Source organism: Hydra viridissima, unplaced genomic scaffold (assembly GCF_058129835.1).
Source record: "Hydra viridissima isolate aposymbiotic clone 2 unplaced genomic scaffold, HvirCarnegie_v1 scaffold_9, whole genome shotgun sequence".
Lineage (NCBI taxonomy): Eukaryota > Metazoa > Cnidaria > Hydrozoa > Anthoathecata > Hydridae > Hydra > Hydra viridissima.
In genome coordinates this window covers 120,241-148,012 of record NW_028324308.1, presented here as the reverse complement: position 1 = coordinate 148,012, position 27,772 = coordinate 120,241, and the positions used below count along the sequence as shown (strand labels likewise).

The 27,772-nt window shown below is 33.0% G+C and overlaps 2 protein-coding genes and 1 long non-coding RNA gene across 3 annotated transcripts; 1 reads left to right on the top strand and 2 right to left on the bottom strand.

Annotated features, from left to right (window-relative positions):
* The first annotated feature begins 1,477 nt into the window (after positions 1 to 1,477).
* Positions 1,478 to 3,971, top strand: LOC149883470 (uncharacterized). Its single transcript, XM_090099295.1, has 2 exons — positions 1,478 to 2,466; positions 3,006 to 3,971. Exons 1-2 carry the CDS (start codon positions 2,438 to 2,440, stop codon positions 3,763 to 3,765), a joined length of 789 nt encoding a protein of 262 aa, XP_089955421.1. The 5' UTR covers positions 1,478 to 2,437; the 3' UTR covers positions 3,766 to 3,971.
* Positions 3,972 to 5,754: 1,783 nt separating this feature from the next.
* Positions 5,755 to 16,706, bottom strand: LOC149883469 (uncharacterized). Its single transcript, XM_090099021.1, has one exon. It carries the CDS (start codon positions 9,812 to 9,814, stop codon positions 8,522 to 8,524), a length of 1,293 nt encoding a protein of 430 aa, XP_089955147.1. The 5' UTR covers positions 9,815 to 16,706; the 3' UTR covers positions 5,755 to 8,521.
* A 2,213-nt stretch (positions 16,707 to 18,919) lies between these two features.
* Positions 18,920 to 22,138, bottom strand: LOC149883468 (uncharacterized). Its single transcript, XR_016456074.1, has 2 exons — positions 20,790 to 22,138; positions 18,920 to 20,716 (listed from the first exon to the last, which is right to left on the bottom strand). It is a non-coding gene; the product is annotated as an uncharacterized LOC149883468 (long non-coding RNA).
* Between the last annotated feature and the right edge of the window lie 5,634 nt (positions 22,139 to 27,772).

Here is a 27,772-nt window from a genome sequence, read left to right as displayed (position 1 = left end):
GATTTTTTATGAAAATGAAAAATACGTTTTCGCTGATTTGGTTCATACAAGGTTTCAATTCTTCGGGCACATCAAACAAACATACTTATTTGTGTTGGCAACAAATGAAAATAAGGTCTTAATAGATTATGCTTTTATTTTACGAACTGATTTTATGACTTGATCATCGTCGGCATCAGAGTTCGAACCTATAGCACAAACAGTAGTTTATAAAAATATATTTCAAGTATCAACGCATATTTAAGATTGATCAAAATACATGACTGTACAGCAAGTGTTTATTCTGGGTCATTAACTTTCTTCGACCTCCCTGTTTTAATTCGCAAATTCATCTTAATATTAAAATAAAATCTACAAACATACCTGAATATGTAATATTGTAACCAGATAGGCGTCTTGCTTCAACAGTTAGTGTATTTGTTTCAGATAAAGACAAACATTTCTGGCCATGTATGTTGATAAAGTTTAGCGTTCCAAAGGCCTTTTAGATAATTTTCAATAATTGTCTTTTTTCCAGTCATTGTTGTCAAAAAAGTTAAACAAAACTAATATGGTACTCACCTTGTGTACAAGAAGTCTCAGATTCAAATCGTAAATAAAGACCCTGAAAGTAATTTAATTTAATTAGTTTCCTCAATCATTGTTATGGTTTTGAAGTCCCACACAGAATAGTTGGATTTACGGAGCAAAAGGAAATTAAACGAGCAGTTTGTAATTTAATTAAAGAAAAAGTAGAACGTGAAAAAATTTTGATATTTGAAGTTCGCGTAAGGAATGATTTGAGAATAGTAACTTGAATCAGTTATGTAACGTAATTTCAATTAAAATTGTTACAACAATCGTAATTAAAAATTGATTTACCCACAAACGATTACAATTAGGAAATCATCATGAACATGAGTTAAGAACAAGTTATCTAAACTTCAAAAAAATCTCCTCACAAAAGTTTCGGTTCATTTCGGTGGTGGTTTGAACAGAACTTTCGGCAAAAACCAAATAAGTAAAAGGTTGTCGAAACAGAAATTTTTTTGTTCACTAAATTGGGTTGTCAAAAGAAAATTTTACACATAGATACATAGATACATACATAGATACATAAACACATACATGCATACATATATATATATATATATATATATATATATATATATATATATATATATATATATATATATATATATATATATATATATATATATATATATATATATATATATATATATATATATACACCTTAACATAAAAAAGCCTCAACTTTGTAAGTGGAAAGAGCACGAACATTCAACGGAGTTACAGATTTAACAATTTGCATATTTTTTACTTGTGAAAATGATAAAAATGTGTGAGCAGTTTTTTATGACAATATTCGAGGGATATTTTTGGAAAACTATCCGGTGTAAATGAACAAGAAAATTTGTAGGAGAGATAGCTATTGTTAGGGAAAGGATAACCGGTTTCCGGTTACCGGAAATTTTTTGGAAATCGAAAACCGAAAATGTTATTTTCAAAGCCGGTTTTTGTATATAGAGTACAATCTCTCTAATTCGAACTTTATGGGGAAAAATAAAAGTTAGAATTAGAGAGATTTTCGAATTATAGAAAGTTGACTTTTCTTTTGCGCATTTCACGGTGACTTTACATTTAATCGAATTATGGAGATTTTCGAACTAAAGAGATTCGAATTAGAGAGATACTGTATATCTTTTGTACAAAATTTACTTGGATATTTGGCAATTCTAAACCACTTTTCTTGATGTGAAGTTGCTCAAGAAAATAAATAAAAACATTAAATTTGCTTCCACTTGAACTTTAACAGTAAGTTACTGCAATTTGTGATGTAAAAAAGTGAAACAAATTTTCAGAAAACAAAAATGTTGTTTTCTGAAGTCCACAAGGATAACACACCAGTTTGGAAGCACTTTTTGCACTCAAAAGAACTTGGATTGGCCAAGTGCAAGCTCTGCGACCAAGAAATTAAGGGCAAAGGAGGAACCACAAGTTTCATGAGGAACCACCTGAGGACAGAGCACAATATCACATTTGCTGCAGTTCTTACTCCTAAGAGGAACTTCGAAGTCATCAAACCTATTGATTCGTTTTTTAAGACAAAGGACTCTGTTAATGTTGTTTTGGCTGAGCTTATTTCATGTGATGGGCTTCCTTTTTCGTTTTTTCTCAACAAGTTAACGTTTGAGAACAGCTCTAAAGACACAAGGATACAAATTGCCCAAGGATGCTAAATCGATTAAGGTTCTGCTGATGAAACATTATGAAGATATCAAGAAAACATATCAGCAGCAATTTGTAGAAAAGAAGCTTGTTAGTGACAAATTTAGCTTAACCCTTGATGAATATACTTCATCCAGAAACAGAAGATATATGAACATAAATGTTCATATGGAAGGTGATTATTGGAACCTTGGAATGATCAGGGTACATGGGTCTATGCCAGCAGAGAAATTTTGTGTAATTGTTGACGAGAAACTGAAAGAATTTGGGCTACGTTTTGCCTGTGATATTGTTGCAGTAACCACAGACGGAGCTGCTGTAATGAAAAAATTTGGTAGCTCAATTTTACCAGCCCATCGGCTCTGCCTCGCACATGGAATTCACTTGGCTGTCTGTGATGTTCTATATAGACAATCTAGTAAAAAAAACAATGGGACACCTGAGCAAGTCACTATTCTTGAAGAGGACCAAGAAGACAATGACAGCGATAAGGAAGGAGGATTAGAAGTTTCATCAGAAGCAGGTGCACCAGCTCTTCCGATGATCAGGGAGGATATCACAAAACTCATCAACAAGGTCAGAGAATGTGTCACATTGTTTCGAAAGTCTCCAATTAAAAATGACATGATTCTACAAAAGCATGTCCAGTCTGAGTTTGGAAAGGAGCTGCAGCTAATCTTAGACTCTAAGACACGTTGGAACAGCTTACTAGATCTGATTTGAAGATTTGTTACCCTTAAGAAATGTATTCAAATGTCACTGATTGAGTTATCAAGCGATATTTTGATTTCTGAGTCTGAATTTACCACCTTACAAAATCTAGTAAATGTTTTAGAACCAATCAAGGTTGGTGCCGAAGCACTTTGCAGAAGAGATTCGAACTTGCTCTCATCTGATGGCATTCTGAAGTTCATTTTCAAGCAGCTAAAAAGCCAGGAAAACACCTTTAGTCAAGAGTTAGTTGACTCATTTACTAAAAGAGTCACTGAGAGGAGGAATGCTATATTAGTAAACTTAGTTAAATATCTGAATAATCCTGATGTCATTAATGGAGCAACTCATGACATTTACGAAAATTCCATCCCAAAGAGAAATGCAATTGTTACTACTGCAAGTTTGTTTAATCGTTTGTTTGAGCAAAAGAGAAGTGAGTCTATAGATGAGGAAAACTTGTCAGATAATGAAATTAGTCAGGAACAAGTACAGCAATTTACTTGCTTGTCAGAAGAGCTCGAGTTCTCCATTAGAGAGATAGTCAAAGGAGTTTCACCAAAGAAACAAAAAATAGAATCAACTTCCAAACTAATGCTCAAAGAAATGGCAGTATTTGAGCTAACAAAAAAACGAACAAGCAACTTAGATTTGTTGTACACGGCTTTGAAGTCAATCCAAGTAACAAGTGTGGAGGCTGAAAGGTCATTTTCTGCAAGTGGTGTATTTGTCAATAAACTAAGGTCAAGGTTAAATGATGAAACACTCAATGCTTTATGTTTTTTACGTGCTTATTTTCTTAAGAAACGTAAAATTAACCATTAAAAAGACTTATTTGTTTGCTGCTCAATTGTATTCAATGTACGTATATGACAGTGTTGCTCTATATATTTATGTTTTTGCTGCTGTTGTTCCCCTGAAATATACATAATAAAATGATACACAAGAAAACCGGAAAACCGGTTTTTAAAATATTGAAAACCGCGGTTCATTCGAAAAACCGGTTTTAGAAAAAACTTAAATATTTCCTTCTAGTTTACGCCAAGACAGGGACGGTGAATCCAAACCAATTGATCAATACGATTGTGAACGAAGCGGCAAAGGTAGATCAGTATGTACCTATTAATCCAATTGAAGAGCTGCATAAAAAATTGTATGGTTCATTCATTCAAGAAAAAAGGAAAATGACGAAAAAGAATGCAGCCAGAATTCAAGATCTCGTCAAAATGGGAAGTGGACTTTTGATTGCGTGAGTTCTCCACGGATCAAAATGATATAAATTTTTTCCCCCGTATTTAAAAAAATGATAAACACCGACAGATTAAGAGTTGACGAAATGCCAGAGTATGACACTGGAATTGAAAAAATTGATTTTTTCGAGTACCTTCCAACAAATCTCGATTCAAATTCTTTAGGCGCAATCACTTTTGAGATTGATTGTCAGTCTGTGCAGACACTTCCGTCAGAGGCTTACATCCTCGTCGAAGGAGTTATTAAAAAAGCTGACGTAACTGCTTACACAGCAACAGACAACATTGCTTTGATGAACAACGCCATAATGTATTTGTTCAGCGACGTCACTTATGACTTATCAGGAAAACAAGTGGAAAGAGTCATGTATCCAGGTCAAGGAATAACCATGCTTGGATTGTTAAAATACCCTTATAGTTTTCAGCTTGCAGATGGTTTGATGCAAATGTGGTATAAAGATACCTCAAACGCAACTGAAACCACCGGATTCAACGTCAGATGAGACCACTTGTTTACAGACACCACATCCATTGGATCTTTTTCGTTCAGGATACCTTTAAAACACATTTTTGGTTTTTGTGAAACTTATGATTGTTTATGGATTCAGACTCACCATCACCTTTACAAAGAAAAAATATGATGATGCCATTTATAAAGCTGGAACTGTTGCTGCTGGAATGATCGACCTTAAAAAATTCAGACATTTTATGCCGAGAATTAAATTAGATATTTTGAAGAAAGCCGAATTTATGGATTTTATGACGAAGAAAATTTCTGTTCCAGTGGCATATAAAGCAAACAAAGTCGAAAGACAAATCAATTTCGCTGACCTTACAGAATATACCTGCACTCTCGGAAGAATCACAGACAAAAGCGTTCCTAGATATATCATATTCGGAATTCATACAAACAGACCTTCCAGTCAAACTGCAAATCCAGCCGTATTCGATCATTGCGATGTCAACAATTTTTACGTGACTGTCAATGGTATAAAGTATCCAAATTACAATTACGACTTGAATTTTGGAAAAAAGAAAATTGTCATAGCTCATTCTGATGCGTTCTCTTTTGATGAAAAATATTACGGCACAAACGAACTTGTTTGTCAATCTGGTTTGTCTCTGCTTGAATATAAAAATTTGTTTCCATTGTTCTTTGTCGATATCAGCAAGCAAAAAGAAAGAGTTGTTTCTGAAACGGCTGAATTGGTTGTGAACCTTAACTTTCGAACAGCAACTCCAGATAACACCTCTATATTTGCAGTGATCATTTCCGACAAAATGATTAAATTTGTTTCAGACGGAACAAGCATGAATGCTGTTTATTAGGTCTAAAAGCCCCACATGAGTTTCATTAGATTCTTTAAGAATAAATCTTGACAAAAATGATTTAAACAAAATTTTTTTCTTTTTAAAAATAAAAACATGAGATTCACAAAAAGTTATCTGAAAAAATTGCTGAGAGAAAATGGAGTCACAAAAACTTCAAACAATTTGTTGACTTTGATGATGATTGCGGTTGAGAACAATCTTTTGAAGAAGTACCACAACCTGTTCTTATCTCTTATTTCTATACAATGAATTCTAAATTACAATACGATAAAATATGTCTTAAGCTCTCCATCTCAGAGTACATTCTCACATCTTCCCCTTCTACCGTAAATGAAATGTTTTATTGTTTGTTTTCTTGTATGTATTAGTACTTTCTCCATAATTCTATAGGACGTCTTTCTCTGTTTGGGTATGTCTTCGGATTCGGTTCTTGAAAATGGCTTCTTAGTTGTGTCGGCATTGTTAGTGTACTTTCCTTTTCTGTAGACATCAAATCGTTATGGGAGTATTTCTCATCACCCTCTTCTTTAATTGGTATCGGATTAAACTGTATATCCATTGGTACTTTCTTCATGTGTGAAGCATTCCGAGTTTTTTGCGAGTTATCAATGGGGGATTTGGCTGTAATCATTGTACCGTTCTTTGCCGTAATTGTGTAGGGTTTAAACTCAAACGGTGCCATAGTTTTGTTACCTATTTTTTGTTTTATCAGTACTGTATCACCGATATTTAAGTTTGGATTTTTTGCATGGTATTTTAGATCATGGTATTTTTTTCTGTATAACTTAGCATTCTCTTGTCTCTTCTTGGCTTGATCATTGGTATTTGCATCGACCCTTGTCTGAAATGAGGGTATTGTAAAACCTGTAACACGGTTTAACATAAGTGTGGATGGTGGTATTCGGGTTGTGCAATGGGGTGTGGTACGGTAGGAGAACAGGAAGTTGTACAACTGCTTTTTCCAGTCTCTTCGTTCGATGTGCGTCGCTCGTATTGTTTTAATCAGTGGTTTCATGAAGGATTCGGCTTGTGAGTTTGCTTGCGGCCAAAGCGGCGTGATTCGTTTATGTTAAATATTTAGTTTGTTTAAAAATGTTTTTATTTTGAATGAAGTAAAAGGTGGTCCATTATCGCTAACAATTGTTTTCGGTATTCCGTATACTGCGATTGTTTTCTGTAGAAAATCAATAAGGAGGTCAGCAGATGTATTATGTATAATATCGACAACCGGATATTTTGATGTTTGATCTACGAGGACTACCAAATAAAATCCGTTTGGTAAAGGACCAAGGTAATCTATATTAATCGTGTCCCAAACTTCCCATGGTGTTGGTGTGATTAATAGTTCGGCTGGTGGATTTTGTTTGCCAAGTGCTTGACAAATTGCACATTGTTTGATATATTGTTCTACTTTAGTGTCTAGGCCTGGAAAGTAAACTTTTTGTCTAAGTAGTGATTTAGTTTTCTCTAGTCCCATGTGACTATCATGCGCGAGTTGTATAACCGTAATTTCTAGTGAACGTGGAATCACAGTTCGATTTGCTTTTAGGATAATGTCTGAAGTTTGATTTACTGTAAGTTCTTGGCGAATATTATGGTAAACAAGTAATTCTTTTTGAAATTTTTTTATTTCCGGAGGACATTTCGGATGTAACAGTTTATGCCAGGTATTAGTGGCAACTAACTCAGTAAGTATTTGTAGAATAGGATCGGCTTTGGTTTCCCTTTAAATATCTAGTAGTGACCGGGCTTTTGGACATGCGTGTTCAGCAGTAAAGTTGATATACTTCTCTAACCCTTTGTTGTCACAAGGGTCTACAGGGTGTCGACTAGGATAATCAGATATATTATTTTTTCCCTGGATGTAGTGTAGATCAAAAGAATACCCTTGTAATCGTAAGGTCATACGCTCAATGCGAAGTGGTACTGTAGCATTTGGGTTGTTTAAAGTTTTTACAATAGCTTCGTGATCGCTGTATATTTTAAAGGGGTGTCCAAGTATGTTTTGTTGTGCTCGCAGGCGTATAATATAGCTATACATTCTCTTTCAATAGTAGAGTAGCGCTGTTGTACAGGCGATAGCGCTTTTGAATTATAGGATATGAGTTTAAAGTCTTGTTTGTTGGGTGTGTTTTGTACAATAACTGCTGATACCCATACAAGACTTGCGTCAGTGAAGACTGTAGTCTCTTTGTTGGAATCGAAGTATCCAACGCACGAGTCTGATGTCATAGCGTTTTTTAGTTTATAAAATGCTTGCTGGCACTCAAAGTTCCAGTTCCATAATGAATCTTTATGAAGCAGGTTACGCAAAGGGTAAGTAATAGTACTGTAGTGCAAAATAAAACGTTTGAAATAGTTCATGAGTCCGAGAAAGCTTTGAAGAGCTTTAGTGTTTTCTGGTATAGGCATGTTCTTGATATTCTGAAGTTTTTCTGGGTCTGGTTGCATTCCTTCCTTTGAAAATACAAATCCAAAAAATTTAACTTTTTCTTTTCCAAATATGCACTTTTCAAAATTTAAGGTTAAACCTCTCTCTTTAAATCTTTCTAATGTTTTGTGTAATATTAAATCATGCTGTTTCGTATTCGAAGGGAATATTAAAACATCGTCGGCAATGTTCAAGGCTCCTTCAATATCTTTTAAAACTTCTCGTAAAGCATTTTGTAATTCCTCCTGTGCTTACTCCAAAATTAAGTCTTGTAAAACGCTTAATTTGAGTTTCGGATTGAAAAGTAGTTATTGATCTCGATTCCGGCGCAAGTTCGAGCTGGTGAAATGCCTTCATTACATCTAGTTTTGAAAAGACGGCTGAGTCTTTTAATTTTCCAATAACATCGTCTAGGGTTGGAGTTGGAAAACGCATTCTTCCAATAGCTTTGTTAGCGGCTCGCATGTCTACGCAAATCCGTATGTTGCCGTCATTTTTTGGAACGATTACCATTGAACTTATCCAGGGTGTCGCTTCGTCCGTTACCGTTTCAATTATTCCTTCTGTTTCAAGCTTTGTAAGAGCAAAAAGGGATTCTTCTTTCTCTTTGTGCGACTGGTGCTATACTTTCATTAATTTTCAACTTTACTTGGTAGTTAGAAAGTTTTCCTATTTTTCCGCTAAAAACGGAATCTTTGTATGAGTTTATAAGTGGTTGTAATCGTTTTGGAGCGTTAAGAAGGAGAGCACTGTTTAGTTTGTTAATATTCTGCATGGAATGGCAAATTTGTTGATTTCTGTCGCCACAATTATTTGGTCCTGTCTTTTGTTCTCCTTGGTTTTTGTTTAAATGTTTTTCATTGATGTGAGTATGCGCGAGAGCTTTATTTAATTGTATTAAACCTGATAGTTTGGCGTCGTTTCCAGATAATAGGTTTTTGTGGCGGGTTTTGATCACGTGGAATATAGTCAGAAAGAGTTTTGTTTGACTTTCTATAACTACGTTGATCTGTCCTTCTATTTTTAATTTTGGATTGTTATCTCCGTAAGTAATAATCTGAGTTTTAGATTTATGTAGGCGAAGTGGTCTTTTAAGGAAACTGTTTATCTTTTCAAATGTTTCAAAGTTTAGGATATTTATGGAAGCTCCGGTATCTATTAGAACGGTTATTGGTATATTTTCCATGTTAATCGTAACCTCGAAGCTTTCGACTGCATCATTAAGTTTTTTATTGTTCACTGAGTACAAATTTTCTTGGTTAAGCTCTGAATAATTGTTTTCGGATTCGTTGACATCTTTATAAATTATATTTAGTGGTTTCGTATAAATTCGTTCATTTCTTTGGTTTTTCCCTCGCTGTATTGTTGTATTTTGTTCAATTTGTTTTTTAGTTTTACAGACTGTTGCGAAATGCCCGATTTTCCCGCAGGAATAGCATGTTTTCCCCAAAGCTAGACATATATTAGTGTGTGGAAATTCGTTCCCGCATCGAAAACAAATTCTTTTCTGCAATCTCTTTTCTATCTCACGTGGTGTTTTGAACATTACTTTATTGGTTGGAGGAAAACTTGTTTTCTTTACTGTATTTACTTCGTTTTGTTTTATCGTTTCTTTCTCGAGTTCTTCTATTTGACTGTCCATCAATTCGAATGTTTTTGCCATAGTTAACAACTCTTGTAGAGTTTTGTTAGGGTTCTGGAAGCTGTATTTCCGTAGTTTTGAGATGTTTGTACTAAGCTCAATTTGTTGTTTAATTTCTTTATCTTTATCAGCAAACTCGCATTTAAAGGCTTGTTCGTGTAATCGAATGGAAAATTGCTGAGTGGTCTCGTCTATACGTTGAACCATTTTGCGAAACATAAAAATTTCATAGCTCGAGTTAACTTGAGGTTTGAAATGTTCATTGAAAGCATCAACAGCTTGCTGGTATGTGATTAGCGTATCTTGTGGTATAATGTTTTCATAAATTTCGTAGGTGTTATCCCCAATTAAAGTGAGAAGTAACGAAAGATTTTGCTTGTCATCTGTAATTATTAGTGAACTGCAAAGTAACTCAAATCGTTTAATGTAGCGTTTCCAGCAAGAAAACAATTTACTCGCATCTTCGCTACATGAAAATGGTGGAAAGTTTGGTAAATTAAGATTTTTTTATAGCCATGGATAACTACAATGTTTATAAAAGTCTAACATTAACTTTATTTTAATTCAATTCTCTTTTCTTTTATCTTCGTCGCCAATTTGAAGAAGTACCACAACCTGTTCTTATCTCTTATTTCTATACAATGAATTCTAAATTACAATACGATAAAATATGTCTCAAGCTCTCCATCTCAGAGTACATTCTCACAGTCAGATTGTCCAAAAACCGGTTCCTGCACCGCGTCCTGGATTATTTTCACGGTTGGCAACAGCTGTAAGAAATGTTGTCCAAAGACCGGTTCCCGCACCACGTTCTGTCAGACCCCGCATTCATTTTCAATTGACCAATCACGCGTTAAGAAATGTTGCCAAACAATTTTCGCATCAAGTCGAAGGAAATCATCATGACGCTTTTTCCTTTTTAGATTCGACAAAAAACGGTGCGATGAAAATTTTTCAAGAAAATAAAAATAAAAAAGCGTACATTATTTTGATTTGTGAGATGTTGTGTATGAGCATTATGACTGGAATGAAGTGTCTCGAACTGTTCATTTTTGTCAAAATCTGAAATTGTTTTGGAGTCGACGGATTTGGGAGAATTTTACGACACAGCAAAAGAGGAAATCCTTGTAAACATGGTCAAATACAACAAAATGGGTTCGAATTGCAGAGTGTCTGCCATCTTGAAAATGGACATTAACTTGATTGATTACAATACAATCGGTGCAAGGTCATACATTCCTCTTGATGATTTTCTAGCGAGCAAAAAAGCAATCATCAACATGGTCAACGAAGATAACGAATGTTTCAAATGGTGCGTCTCAAGGTTTTTGAACATGAAGGAAAAACATGGTGAAAGAATTGACAAAGACTTGATTAAAAAATCAAAAGAGTTGAATTGAGAAGGGATTGAATTTCCAGTCAAACTCGATCAAATCAAAAAATTTGAAAAAAGTAATCCAGAAATCAGCGTTAACGTTTTCGGGTACGAAAATAAATCTATTTACCCTTTGAAAATATCCAAATGTTTGAACAGAAAACATGAAATAGATTTGCTGCTCACTTCAGACAAAAAAACAAATCATTATTTTCTGATAACAAATCTAAGTCGACTCATCTCATCGCAGTCATCCACACATAACAGCAAAAAATATTTTTGCAGAAATTGTTTGCAAGGGATGAAAAAAAAAATTCTTTTATGAAATTTGAACAAAAAGAAAGGTCGATGAGAGTTCCTTTTTTCGTTTACGCAGACTTTAAAAGTTTCATTACACCAATAAACACTTGCGTCCCCGACCGAAAACAGTCTTACACAAAACAGTACCAAAAACACACTCCGAGTTCGTTCTGCTATTTCATCAAATGCTTCGACGAAACCGTTTATAAAAAAAATCCAGTGACGTTTACCGCAATGAGAGAAACAGACGATGTTGCAAAAATATTTGTGGAGATGGTCGAAAAAGACATCAAGGAAATTTGTGAAATGACAAAATTTCCAAAAAAGATGATCATGATTTTCGAAGATAAAAATAATTTCAATTCTGCAACCGTGTGTCATATTTGCGAGGAAAGTCTCGAAGATGAAAAAGTGCGCGACCACTGCCATTTGACTGGAATGTACCGAGGAGCTGCACACAACAGTTGCAACACAAAATACAAAATTCCAAAATTCTTCCCTGTTGTGTTTCACAATTTGTCAGGTTATGACAGCCACTTGTTTATTAAGATGTTGTCCGGTGGAAAATTAAAATGCACTCCAAACAACGAGGAAAAATACATAAGTTTCACAAAAGAAATCAAAGTGGGAAAATTTGAAAAAGATTTTTGAAATTATAAGAGAGTTGAGATTTATCGACAGTTTCAAATTCATGGCCTGCTTATTAAAAGATTTAACAGAAAACTTCATTAAATATAAGAGAGTGTAAGAAGAGCTGTCAAAAAAATAAACTAAATATTTGTAAATTAAATTGTAAAGATTGTAAAACTAGAAGCGTAAAAAAAGCTGATACTGTGTGTAAGAACCTGAACTTAATGTATAGTGGAATAAAACGCGATTTGCTACTCGGAAAAGGAGTTTACCCTTACGATTGGATGGACTCGATCAAAAAGATTTCTGAAACTAAATTACCTCCCAAAGAATCGTTCTTTTTCAAACTGAACGATGATGGAATAAGCGACGAAAATTATTTGCATGCCAAAAAGGTTTGGAACGAATTTGGTTGCAAAACGTTCAGAGATTACCACGATTTGTACAACGTGTCAGATGTGCTGCTGTTATCAGATGTGTTTGAGAATTTCAGGAACGTTTGTGTAAAAAATTATTTGCATGCCAAAAAGGTTTGGAACGAATTTGGTTGCAAAACGTTCAGAGATTACCACGATTTGTACAACGTGTCAGATGTGCTGCTGTTATCAGATGTGTTTGAGAATTTCAGGGACGTTTGTGTAAAAAATTACAAACTTGACCCTGCTTGGTATTACACATCCCCCGTATTGGCTCGGAACGCTTTTTTAAAAATGACAAAAGTAAAATTGGAGCTTTTGAGCAACCCTGACATGCTGCTCATGATTCAAAAAGGAATCCGCGGAGGAATCAGCATGATTTTAAACCGACTTGGAACTGCAAATAATAAATACATGGGTAGTTCCTACGACCCTAATAAAGAATCCACATTCATTCAATACTTGGACGCAAACAACTTATACGGATAGGCTATGAGCAAAACTCTTCCTACTCACGGTTTCGAATGGATAACTGAAGACGAACTTTTAAATTGGAAATCGATGCCTTGCATTTTGGAAGTCGATTTGGATTACCCTGAAAGTCTTCAAGACGAACACAACGATTACCCTTTGGTTCTGGAAAGAATGAACATTGAAAAAGTAGAAAAACTCGTTCCAAATTTAAACAACAAAAAGAGTTACGTTGTCCATCACGAAAACCTTAAACTATATGAACGAATGGGGCTTGTCATTACAAAAATACATCGAGGCATTAAATTTGAAGAAAGTCCTTGTATGAAAAAATACATAGACCTCAACACCAATTTAAGAACAAATGCAACAAACGACTATGAGAAGGATTTTTTCAAACTCATGAATAATTAGGTGTTTGGGAAAACCATGAAAAACATTGAAAAGCGAGTGGATGTGAGACTGGTGACAAAAAGGGAGGAACCCGTGAAATTGTCGTCCAAACCAAATTACGACCGACATACGATTTTTGATGAAAACTAAATCGCCGTTCACATGAAAAGAACAAAGTTGTTTTACAACAAACCAATTTATTTGGGAATGTCCATCTTGGATTTAAGTAAAACTTTGATGTTTGAATTTCATTACAATTGCATCAAAAAAATGTATTCAGATCGGGCAAAATTGTTGATGACAGACACGGACTCGTTGATTTATGAAATAAAAACGGACGATTTTAACAAAGACATTGCTAAGGATGTGGAGAGCAAATTTGACACGAGCAAATTTGACAAAAAATCTGCCATTCTGCAAATTTGACTAAAAATCTGCTAATCTGCCAAATCATCCTGCCATTCAAAGCGTTGGGTTTAAGGTTGGCGCAAACAAAAAAGTCATTGAGATGTTCAAAGACGAAACCGGAGGAGAGCAAATTGAAGAATTTGTCGGTCTGCGGTCGAAATTGTACTCTTACAAAATCCATAAAAAAGAGCACAAAAAATGCAAAGGGGTGAAAAAAAATGTGGTTAAAAAATACCTCACCCACGACGATTACAAAGACTGTCTCAAAACTAAAAAAGAAAAGGTAAATAAAATGAGCGTGATCAAATCCCATTTACACGAAATTTACACGGAAGAAATTAACAGTCTCTCTAAGCGCCGTCGACGACAAAAGAATCATTTTGGAAGATGGAATTCACACGTTGGCTTATGGTCATTACAAAAACAGATTTAACTTGATCAACTACTGGAAGTTTTTCGGTCCAGAAGACACAGATCTACAAGCTGATTTAAAAAATTTACAAGAACAAACCCTAGAGGCAGAGCAGGAGGCAGAGTCCAAGAGAATTTTTAAAAAATTTTAAAAAGTAAAAAAAATCAATGTGGAAGGAATTATTTTGCCAAACGAGGCTTTAACAAATTTTCAATTGATAAAGGCAGCAAAAAAACTGAAATTAAAAAACTTTAGAGGAGTTTTTGTCAGAGACGAATTGCCAAAAAAGGCAATGAAAAAAGAATGCGGGATTGTCAACACGGGGGATTCAAGCACAGAAGGATTTCATTGGGTGTGTTGGTATAAAGACGAGGATTAAAATTTAGCTTTGACTCTTACGCCCAACCTCCTCTTGTAGAGCTCGTCAAATATTAAAAAGTCCTCTCTTTTACAATAGTGAAAGGGTTCAATTTGGAAACACATCTTATTGTGGTCACTTGTGTCTTAACGTCTCGACACTAAAGTTGCTTACGCCAATATCTTTTACTCAGACATTAACATGACGTCACAAAAATTGACCATTTTGGCCGAGCCCACATTAGCCTCAGATTCAGCCACAAAAAATTATGTTGACACGCATTCGTCTGGAGGAACTGGCACGGTGATTGGAGTTGCGGACTTGGATTTGAATTCATACAAGTTTATTAATGTGCTAGATCCTTCAAACGCGCAAGACGGAGCGACAAAAAGTTACGCGGACGTTTTGTTACAAAAATCCAACTTTTTAGGACTTGTTCCCAATTCAAGCTTTTTATCCTTGGGGTTAAAGTCGCAAACTGTGGCAGGATCGATCACCGCACCAGTCTTCAGCTACGTAGGCGGTCCTGGAGTTCTGAGAAGATTATGGCTGGCTTTTTATGGAACCGGAACAAACGTCCCTGGGCAAGTCTTTATCAGAATATTTTCAGACGGAGAAATTAGAGTGGGAAATTATTCAATAACCACTGAAGGAGTAGGTGTGGACGTCACTGCTCTTGCTTTGCGACTTGCTTTTTTCCCCTCTCGGAGGATCGTTTTACGCCAACTCTTTGCAAGGATGTAACGTTTTCAGCACCACTTCCTTGGGAGGATATTTTACCGTTGACTTACCGTTTACAACAAGCTTGACCATCCAATTGGTTAATAATTCACCACCATCCCTCCTCTTCTCTCCTCCGTTAAATTGTACGCGAGAACGTTCAGATATCTAAACACCACTTACGGAACCGAATATGTTTCGCTAAACACCAATGGAAAAGGAAATGGCGTTTTTCTGAAATACATCTAGTTGCACGTCATCGGCTTTTGTGGAAACTGGTGGGAGTCCAGAGTCAGAATGGCAACAGCACTGTCCTTAGTCCATGGACCTCTTACAGCGCAATCAATTACACCACTTTCCCTGGGTATGACGGTGACAGCAAGTGCATCTTTTCCTCGTCTGGACTAGAAGATTTTTACTTGTCTTCGTGGTATGGATCAAACTTAACCTCGTTTAACAATAAATCAACGGGACTGCTGTACCAATCCACCGCCTCCATCGGCTCCACCACCACCATTTCCTTTTACAAAAATTTTACAGAAGCAGACTCCATACCAAGCGTCGCAGCTGGCAGAAGGCTCGTCGTCACGCTCAACTCTGGCAACGCACAAGTCGGTCAATCCGGAAGCTTTTACCTTCTTCTCGGACAAGCGTATTATTGCACCTAATTCTAAACCTTTTTAAATTTAATTTTGTGAAAATTTTGACTTAAAGAAATTCTTGGCACATTTAAAATGAATTACATTGAAAATCGAAAAAATTAAAGTATTGCGAAATAAAGTTGGAAAAATTCGAAGTTTTAAAATAATGTATCCCATTCAAATTTTAAAAAATAAAGGACTCAAATGCCGAACATAGAAATTTACAAATCAATCATCCAAGCAAAAAAGCAACAAGACGAAAGAAAAAAAGAAAAAGATGTTTTTCGTGCAGGAAGATTTAAACACCTTTACAAAAATTAAAAGTTTTTCATATCGCGTTCTCACGTTATGAAAAAAATTATACTCAATTTATTCGAATAAAAGTTTTGTCCCAGAAGATTTTTACCGCGAGGAAGAAAAAAATGATTTTGTCCCAGAACTCTCATTTCCTAGTAGTGAGGAGCATTTTGTTAAACTTCAATCTTTAAATATTCATTAATAATTAAAGATTTCCGTTCACAATGGTTTTAAATGTTGGTGATAGGTTTAACTCTTTAAAAGAGTTAGAGGAACCCATGAAGAACTATGAAGTAGAATATATCGTTTTTTTATATAAACTAGAAAGTAGATCCATTGCGCCTTCAAGAAAAGGGCATTAAGCGAACCTTAAATGACTATTTTGTGTTTTATACCATGCATTATGCATGGTATCATGGAGGCAAAAATTTTAAAAGTTGATCAAAAAGAAAACGTCCAAATCAAAGGTGTATGTTATTTAAAAAAATCTTAAGTACAGGTATTATAAATACAATTTTATTTATGTTAAAGCAAATTTGAAAAAATAAGTTAGTTCTCCTAATTGTTTCGTTTTTGTTTTTTTTATTTATTTAAATAATTTAAATAAATCAAAGCATTAAAAACTGTTATATAAAAAAATTTAACTATTTTAAAAATTCTCATCTTTTCGAAATGAATATGTTTGTATCAAGTAGACATTCTTCTCACATAATTTATGTGAAGAGAATGTCTACTTAACATAAACATATTCACTTCGTGAATATAAAGATTAGGTCTTTTGTAAGTCGTTAGTCAACTAGGTTTATTTCATTGATTAACAGTAGAAATTTTTATCTTGCATTTTACATACTTTTCCTCTCTTTTGATTATGCGAAATTTAAGAAACTTTTAATACTACTTTTAAAAAAGTACTCTTAAAATAAGAAACTTTCCAGTACTAGCACATTTGCTTGGCTTCTAACAAAAAAAAAAACATGTATCTGGCATTTTCAGTTTTAAAAGAATGAAGAAAAAAAGTTATAAAACTGAATCAAGTTCTATGAGATTACCCATAGTCATATAAAATAATGCTACGGCAAAGATAAATATGTTACGTTACTCATGTTCAAATTCGTTAAAAGGAATCGAAATTAGATCTTTTAACATTTATAAAGATGTTTAAGGAATTGAAATATAGAGTTTAAATCTTATTATTCACTTTCTAAAAGCGTTGTTGCTGTCTTATAGTTATACCCTGTAACAAGGGTGTACGACTCCGCATAATCTCCATTAAAATTGCGTAATCAGTGCCGCAAAGGCTTCTGGCATATGTATGTATGTATGTATGTATATATGTATGTATGTATGTATGTATGTATGTATGTATGTATGTATGTATGTATGTATGTATGTATGTATGTATGTATGTATGTATGTATGTATGTATGTATGTATGTATGTATGTATGTATGTATGTATGTATGTATGTATGTATGTATGTATGTATGTATGTATGTATGTATGTATGTATGTATGTATGTATGTATGTATGTATGTATGTATGTATGTATGTATGTATGTATGTATGTATGTATGTATGTATGTATGTATGTATGTATGTATGTATGTATGTATGTATGTATGTATGTTTGCTCAAAGATGGCAACGGTTTTATTCTACTTTTATTTTTAACAAAGCAACGCACAACTTTATATTTCTAAAATGGAATATAAGTTATTGTCTCGAGCGGTACAAGTATGGTTGCATTTTACATTCTATTTGAACATTCATGACCCTCTTAGAACTTTAGAGACATTTCTGGAATGCTCTAGATGTTTTTTAGAAATATCTGGAACTTTCTGGCATTTTCTGGAGTCTTCTAAATGTTTATGGGAATTAGCAAGTTTTATAGTTTATAAGCTGTCTGATAAAGCAACGCTTAGAATAATCATTGTTGTTTTTCTGAAATAACTCTAATTGTTATTTTCATTCATAATGCCATTTAAGAATAGTGCTTCCACTTCTGTAAGAAGCAAGTTGATTACGACAAAAAATTTGGTACAACTTCTTCAGTCACATAAGAAAAGAAGAACTGTTCTACTTTAAATTGTTCGAAAATAAAAGCAGGATACACTCAAAATCCAAATTGTTGGTCACTATCTGTTCAGGGAGCAGTCTGTCAAATTTAAACGCGAACGCATAAGGCATATTGAGAAAAAAGTAAAAAGGTTATGGCAAAAAAATTAACTTTTCCAAGTTTATCAATTCATATTATACACTAAAAGCTGGATTAAATGCTGAAGTCCTATATTATTATATAAAACAAGGAGTCATTGAATGACGTTTTTGACATCAGAAATAAAAGATTGTGGATAATTGTGAATGTAGTAAAGACTAAAGTTTGTAATATCTTTTGAAAGAACAAGTCTAGTATATAATTGCAAAGGCTGCGAGTTCAAAAACTATTCATCAATCAAAAGAAGAAAAATGTCCTTAAATCCTACTGTAACAACAGCAGCAACAACAGCAACACGTTAACTTCTGAATTAGAGACTGAGACAGAATACCAACAGTCTAAAAATTCTGAAGAACACTCCATAAGTACAAGTAAAATGTCTAAATTGTCATCACAAACATCAGCTATCAATACAGAATGAGAAAAAAACCATGTAGAGCCATAGACAATAGCAATGCAACTAAATAGTTTCGTAATGGTTTTGATGTAACTGTCTGTGATGTATACCAAAGTATGATAAGGTCAGCTTTTGTGAACCATCTAGCTCTATATTACATTACATTACTTGTTTGGTTATATTCAGAAATGGCTCATACCAAGTCTAATTTGTCAATTACACATGAATGAATAACATTCATGTGTAATTGACAAACCAGACTTTGCAGTGGTTTTTCGAGAAGTTCTGTTATTTTTTTTTTGAATGTCATTCTTTTTACTAGTGTTGCTTTTTGTTTCACATATTATTCACTGATCAAATATTTTGAGGAATTTTGTTGGTGAAAGCACCCAGAAAAATACTTTGCATGGGTAATAGTAGATACCCATGAGATTTCATTCAAAACAGTATTGAAATCCGGGATTTTTGTCTGTGAGAGATATTTGTATTTCAATATTCGTTGAAAATAGTCTTTATATAACAGTATATTCTTGATAAAAAAACATTTAAAGAAACCTTTTTCGAAATTTTCTTTAATAAAAGATTATTTATGAACAACGAATTACAAAGCAATAGATTATAAACCATCTCTATGTAATTTAAAATCAACAGGATTCTTAAAACGTGTTTCAATAAAATCAAATTTAAAAAATTATTCTAGTGCAGAACGTCTTTTTATATTCCTGGAAGGCATCTCCGTATTGTACCTAACGCTGATACTCTAAAAGTCAACAACAGAGTTAAGCAAATGCTTTACATGATCTGTTTAAGTTACCTGTCTCTTGAACCTTTGCCAATATGGCTTAAAGGTTAATAAAGTGCTTTAGCTTGGTCGCTAAATAGGCTGAGACCTAGTTGATTCTGTGAGATGAACTGAGACATGATAAAACACAGCAAAGAATTTTTGCGTGTTTGTTACTGGAAGAGCAAGGTATGAACTTTTGAAGTTGGTAATGATTTATTGGTAAATTTTACTGAACTGCATTCCAAAACAAGCTGCAACTTCCTTTTCAAGTTTTCTAAATGTATTAACAAAAGAAAGTGTTTGCATATGCAGGTGCTGTTTCAGTCCTTTACTGAAAAATAACTACATTTTTCCATAGTTTGACAGTAGTTTCTATGAATAATTCTTTATGGTACGGCTTAAGAAGGATAGTTAATGCCCCAGGCCATTCGTTGGGTTCTGGCCAAATGCTGGGCAAATTTTTGTGCACGTGATTAACCACGCTAATAAGAAGTAAAGCTCCATAGGTAAGATTGCATCCAGAATAATTAAATCATTTGGAAAAGTTTATAAATGGTAAGTGGATAACATTCCCAAACCGTTTGGTATTTATCAAATCAATACCTTTGGCCATGAATTCTTGGTGAGCTTTTTGAATGCTGCCAAATGTTCTTAAAGAACCATATATTTCAAAGTTATAAGAACCAGCAACACAGCAACAGTACGATCATTTGCTTAAATGGGATTGAATTCCACGGTTGATTTTGACAAATTTCATGCCACAAGACAAAACAAAATAAATTAAGTTTGATTAAGGGAGTTTTAAAAGGCTTTGAATGTTTTAAAGGTTTTCGTCATTACGTCTGAGAATGTGACAAAGAGTTATTTTTTATTTCAGAGACTTTCGAGGAAGAGCTGTAAAGCTTTCGTGACTTTAAGATTGGAATTGTTGGTTCAAGATTTGTTTCTAGATCACCAAAACTCAGCTTTGAAAAGTCTCTAGCACCATCAGTTCCCACCATAACAAAATACTAATCAAAGACATTTGGGTACACAATACATGTTGCAAACAAAATTGTAACGAACAACACTTCTGATTGTCTCACAGTTCAAAACTTAATCTCGGAAATAGTGAAGTAGCACTAGAGCTACTTTCCTTGTTCAGCAAACTTCCTAGCAAAGTAAAACTTTTGAGGACTAATAGAATTCAGTATCGAAACAAGTTGTTTCTTGCGATTGTTTTGTAGCCCTGTATTTAGTTGAATTTTCACCATTTCTTTGGTGAGAAGTGGTTCCGTAAAAAATTGATACGGGACAGATTTTTCCTAAACGAAAACAAAATATTTGTAAAAAAATTCATCAAAGTAACTTAAATGACTATCCAAAAACTTTGCTTACCAAATTGGGACCTCCAACTTAGCTGATTCGCACAGTACCATTAGATGCTGATGGAGCATGTATTTTCAACAGTAGTGAAACAATTAATTCTGCACGGCTTTGGTCTTTTTTGCAAGTGTAAGTAAGTTAGCATGTCTTGTTGCAGGGGTGAAGTGATGTGCTAAACCTGAAACTACTATTGTCAGATATTTTAACCATCTCTTTTGCACTTTGGGAGTGCTTTTCTAGAGCAAAATTAAAGGTCTATGCTTATGGTGCTTTTTCTTTGGCTCTTGTAGTTTTGAAAAATAATGCTGTCGCAAATAGCTGAGTTTCGTATAGGCTGTTTTACAATGATTGATTAAAAGTCATTGAGTTTACGAAAAAGCTTTATTGATCTTTCTTCGTCAATTTTTCATCATTTATTCATCTTTTTTCACTTTGGCTGTTTGTGCAAATTCCATATTGAAGTTACTCATCATCGTTGTTTAAAGATGTTAGTTAATGTGTTTTTTGAAACTAAATGATCTACTTATTTGTTTTCTGGAAAGGACACTAAACTGTAGTGCTCCTATTCATACTTCTTCAGGATTTAGTATCATGCACTAGAGCCATGTTGTATATTCCATCAAATCCAATACACATCAGTGTATTTCTCTTATAACATTGTACGGTGACCTCTTTTTCTATGAAAAACATCAGTTCTAAAAACATGTATATATTTTTAGAGAAAGCGTGTTATAAATTGAATGATAACTTAAGAAAATATCATCACTGTTCAAAAAATTCTTTGTAACCTTCCTCTTCTTTTTTTTCTTCTTTTTTACTTTTTCTTCTTTTTTACTTTTTCTTCTTTTTTACTTTTTCTTCTTCTTTTTCTTTTCCTTCTTCTTTTTCTCTTCCTTCTTTTTCTTCTGCTTTGTCATCATCCTCACCATTGCAATACTTATGAGATATTTATGGTTGAGCGTTTTTATTACACTTCCTTTTTTCTTTTCTCGCAAGCTCAAATATAGTAATTATAACAAATTTGCCAATAATGCGTTTTCTACTTGTATTCTGATTAACCGATGAAATCCATTTCCTTTAATGGTATACCTACACTGATTTCTGTCAGAAATCAGTGTGGGTGTAAAGTATACATCCAACAAATTTTATAAAGATTGATCTTTTTATTTAAATGATCCAAACAATTGTTTTTCAAACGGGCTTTTTTCAAAGTCACATTTAAGCTCACTCGATCCACATTGCAGCAGTTATCAAGTCATGGACTTTTTATTATGATATATATCTTTTATTTGATTAGAATATCTTTTGCTCAAGATGTGGTCCAGAAAAATATTTATTATCATGTACAAAATGCCAATTCTGAAGTATACAAATTCTTTTATCAATGATTGATTTGAAAACAATTTTTTTAAAGCGCTACTTATCTGTATAATGCTGCTATACGATTAAACCTCATTAAAAACTGCGACTTCAAAAAGAAACTATAAATTGATTTAAACGCACTCTGCAATAGTTTCTCTCAATGGATCATTTTTTAAAAATATTGAACCTCGCAAAATCGGAAATAAAAAAAAAAGTTATTCGTCTTTTATTTCATAGGAAGCTCTAAACTTTCGCAAAACTCGTTGATTCAAAAATGGTTGATTTTTATTCAAGAAAATAGAAAGAGAATGGCATTTTTGTTTCTCCATTTACAATGTATAAAAGAAATGCGGCATGATTACACACACACACATACATATATGTGTGTGTTTGTAATCATGCCGCTCAAATAAACATTGCAACAGGTCTTGGTAAATTTAGTTGTACAATTAATTTAACACCCGATGCTTTTAATGAAGCTTTTTTTACACGGATTTTGTTTTTCATAAACGGTAGTAATAAATTTATTACAGTTGTCATAAACAATAATAGAAAATAAACAAGAACTTTAGCCACCTTGTTTGTGGGGCAAAATTTGAATTTGTAAATTATAAAAGAAAAAAATGAAAAAAAGTAATGTAATTAACCAAAATAAAATGCGGAAGCTGTTTAGAAACCATCTAACTTACTGTTTCAATGTCCCTAGAGTCTAAGGAGATTTTTTTAGTTTAAAGAATTATCTTTCAGTTTACTGCAATAGCAGCTTAGTTGAAATCAAGACAACCACAAAACTAAGAATAAAATTTGGTTTGCTTTATATGGTAATCACACTAATCACACGAAAGTGAAAGTAGATTATATTCTCAGAAAAAGATTTTCGGTATTACAATTGCTTAATGTTGTTGAAGTAATCTTATATTAGTTTATAATAAGCTAAAGGTACTTTGAAATCTTATTTATACATATATCCAAATAATCATATTTTTCGCTGCATTAAACGGATTTTAAAAAAATTGCATTTTTTCTGCCCGCCCATTTGTAAAACCGTCTCTCCTTTTCTTCTTATTACTGAAATGTGGAATTTGAAGCGCACAATTAGCACAAAGTCCTCACACAGCTACCATTTATAACCATATAATGGAGCTGATGACTGATACTTTGTTGTTGTAGCTTTTGGGCGCCTGAACGTTATCGTCTTCAATAACTCTATGTCCATTAGACCACAGGCCATCTAACTGTATCGTTTAGTTTCGCAGTCAGTAATGAGCTCTAACTGTTTTATAAATTATTGCGCGTTTTAAGGCATAATAAATTGATGGTTAAAATACCTCAGCTTGTAATCGCGCAGTTTTTAAGATATAGCTTTTTTAAATTTTTAAATTTTAACCGCATGGAGTGTTTCGATATTTCTGCGCCATATATTTCTTGTTAAACTGAACAGGTTACTTGAAATAGTTTTACCATCTTACTATGAAATTCTGTGAACGAAAAATATTGCGGCTGTATCCGCCAGTGTTAGTGTTGACCGTGAAATGTCGATTCGCCGCCGTTCACAGCAATTGGGCCTCTGTTACCTTACTACGTGGAAAATTTTGCAAAAGGATTTGAGTGTAAAACCTTATAAGATACAGCTGGTGCAAAAAATGAAGCCACACGACCTCCCACAACATTTAACATTTGGTGAATGGGCGCTGACAAAGTTGGAGGAAGATCCACATTTTTATCGAAGAATTGTGTTCAGTCACGAAGCTCATTTCTGTTTGAATGAATACGTTAACAAGCAAAATTGTCGCAACTGGAGTGAAGAGCAGCCAGAAGCATTGCAAGTGCTACCAATGCATTGCGAAAAAGTCACTTTTTGTGTGGATTTTGGGCCGGTCGCATCATCGGGCCGTACTTCTTCAAAGACGACAATGGCCGGAACGATACTGTGAATGGCGAGCGCTACCGTGTGATGATTACAAACGTTTTGTTGTCCAAAATGGAAGAGCTAAACTTGGCTGTCATGTGGTTTCTACAAGACGTGCCACATGTCACACAGTGCACAATGACCCAATTGAGATGTGTGTTCGTTGAACAGTTTATCTCACGTTGGGGCGCGTCAATTGTCCTCCCAGATCATGTGATTAAACGCCTTGGACTATATCTTTACTTGAGTCGTTCTATCGACTCAAATAAAGATTTCATCAATTTTTTCAAATTTTTTTTTTTTGAAAATCAAATCCTATACCACTTAAAAATTACCCCTTTCAATAAAACAAAAGTCATCTCAGTATTAAAAGACTAGGAAGCTTTTGAAAAATTAGATGACTTTTGAAAAAAATCCAACAAATTTAAGTTTACTTTTTTAACAATTAAAAGAATTATAAAACGAACAATTAACACAAATTCTTCTCATAGCTACCATCTAATAAACTTATCTCAGAATATAACTGCGTAACGTAAATGGGAAATATTTTGAAGTCAGTTTTTACCTCCCGAGATGGCGGCAGAATTAATGAACGGCAATATGAAAATTTAGAAATTGATAATAATCAAGTTTGATATCTTAAGCTCAAATATTGTTAAATATATAAGTTTCAAATAAAAATTTATTTATTTCTTTAACATAAGATTTTTTTCATAAAGATAACGGAATATTACATATTTACAATTTTCTTTATTTTTCAATTTCAAATAAAAATACTTTTTGATTTAACAAAACACATTCTAACAGTAACTTGTTGTATATTAACTTTCTGTTTTTTGTTTTTTAGAATAAACATGATAAAATAAAATACAAATTCTCAGTACAACTAAGTACGAGTTTTAAGTTTAGTTAGTTTCAGTTTAGTTTGTTTAACAGTAGTCAAGAAAAAGTATTTCTTTGGTTATGCAGAAATCTCAAATTTTTAATAATTAGCATTTACCATACAATTTATGTACATTTTAGTTCTTAACTACCCAATGCTGTGTGCTGGAAGGTTAATAACACAACTGCATGGTAGTAGATGAGATTCTTTTTAAGATAAAATATTTTTATCCATTAGTTTTTCAAATAGGTGCCATAAAGTTAAAATACATCATATCATGTAATAAAAATATTTTTTATTATATATCATATCATATAATAAAAATATTTTTCATTAGCTTTTGAATAGGATAAGTTTTGTTAATTGCTTCCTAAGCTTTTTTCCAGTTAGTTTGTCAGTTTGTTCTTTACTTAGGTGATAAAATCGTATTTTTGCATAGTTTTCTGAAGTAAGTTTAATCAGTGAAAATAAATGGTTATCAATTATAGCGAATTCCAGCATGAGAAGTTTGTTCATTAAATTTTTCTATATTCAAAACTTTATCAACAGATTATGAATTTTTTTTTTATGGTGTTTTAAAATGCATTTATTTCTTACACTAGGAGTGATTATCCCTAAACTTTAAGGGATAATTAACATTTAAAGATAAAAGTTTATATGTATCATACATTTTTTGATAACATGCATAAAGTTGATAATGTTTGATAACAATTATAAAATATGTTATCAAAAGATTCCCTTAACAACTTTTAAAAGTCGTTTTGAATAACAAGTCAAATATAATTGAGTCAATTTTGAGAGCTGGAATATCACAAAGAATGATATATAAGTAAAATATTATATATTGATTACAAAGATACATTTTCTATTTTAACATTCTTATAAAACATTATATCCATTTATTACATTCATCTATTAAATAATCCTAGAAAGAACCCTTGAGTTGTGTGTACTCACAACACTTAGTTAATAGTTAATGCAGCATGTACATATCTGATATCTTGGTTCAAAAATTGAAAATATAAAACTTGTCAAAATTGTGGCTAGATATCACTGCCGCTTATCATGCAGTTATGTTATCAACCTTCTAGCACACTGACTTGGGTAACTAAGAACTAAAAGGAACAAATATTATACATAAATAATAATTTAATCGTAAATTGCACTTAAAAAGTATAAAGAATATTTTGAACTTTAACATTCAAATTAATAGTTTATTTGTCTAACTTTTTTTAAATCATTTAATTTCTTTAAACTTTTTAAAAATTTATTTCATAATCTAGTTTTTTTTTCAAAACTCTGTTTAATTAATTTTATTCATATTTCTGTAAAACTTTATAAAATGTACTTCGGTCATCGCTAAGAGTTTTGATATCCGCCATTTTGGGAGGCCAATTTTGGCTTTAACATTTAAAAAAAAAAGACTACAGAATACGCTATCCAGTTAAATTTCGAGATCAGTGATCTGATACCATCCAGCCGGCAAAAAACGTAATCGAAACGTTGCTTATTTGTTACGCGCTAACGTTACAATTTAACGTTTTAAAAATGTTGATACATCGTAAGTAAACAAACTGCTTTAATTACAGCTGTTCAATTAAATCATATATGATTCAATTATCATATTTAATTTCCAAATCATATAGATTTATTTCTATACGATATATGATTTCTTTAAAGCATGATATCTCCATAGAATTAATGCACTTTATTTTTTAGCTTTTTTACTTTACTAAATAATAAGTATCATAAATTCTATTATGAGTTTATAAATGGATAATGAAATTGTAAAGGGAAGTTTTTTTGCCATAAGTTTAAATAAATGTAAACAAGTCTATATACGAAATTACGAAAATCAACTATACTTTTTTGGTTTTTTAACCAAATAATACCAACGGCAAAACGACTTCAGAATACAAAAAGTTGAAGTCAGATAACATTTCTTAAATTAGTAAGATGTTTTTTGTGTCCATACTAGCATTTATTTATGGTGCGCCAGCTTAATCTCATTTATAATGTATAAAGAGACTCACTGGTTACAATACTTGTAAAAGATGTCAAATAAAAGGTAGACGTATTAACAATTGTATGGATTATATGATAACAATGAAGCTGTTTATAAAAAACAAACAGATAAAGAATTAATAAAATAATACGTTTATAAGAATATTCATCAGAACAAATTTCACCCATAATGGAACTGTCATTCCTTTGTTTGACAGTTTTTTTTAAAGACTACATGCATACTGTTTGCCTTGCGGTGCTAAAAAGAATGTTAAAGCTTTGGAAAGAGGGTCCTGCATGCTACAAAATTTCTAATATTCAGCTAAATCAGATATCTGAACTATTAATAAATGTGAGATGCGATATACCATAAGAATTTGTTGACAGATGGAGAGCCACCAAACTAAGACCTTCTATATACTCGTCCAGTTATTTTAAATGATGCTATTAATTCAAATACTTACCAACATTTTCTTGCATTGTCTATTTCAAGGACTTTAATATTTAACTGATAATATAGAAAAGAGAGTGCCTCTTTAACAGTATTCTGACGAACTTATTCATAGTTTTGTTAGGAAGTCAGGTGAATTATATGGACAAATTTTGGCGCTTGTCTGGTTTTGCACCCCCCCCCCCCCTTTTTTTTTTTGCAGATTCTGGAACATCTTTGTCTGAAACGGAAAAAAATGGTATTCATTTTTATTTTTGACGAAGAAAAAGTACTCTAACTCACATTTGAAAATTCCATTTTTCTGTTAAAAACGACGCTGCTTTTAACTCCATTTTGAAACTTTTTAATGATAGTTTTAAAACCATTAATTCAAACCGCTGAAACTA

What these genes read in the sequence shown, in the direction of transcription:
- LOC149883470 (XM_090099295.1), top strand. Translation starts at nt 2,438, where the DNA reads ATGGGTCTATGCCAGCAGAGAAATTTTGT. An exon ending in TGCCAGCAGAGAAATTTTGT is followed by an intron (nt 2,467 to 3,005) that starts GTAATTGTTGAC and finishes TGAGTTATCAAG; the next exon opens with CGATATTTTGATTTCTGAGT.
- LOC149883469 (XM_090099021.1), bottom strand. Translation starts at nt 9,814, where the DNA reads ATGTTTCGCAAAATGGTTCAACGTATAGACGAGACCACTCAGCAATTT.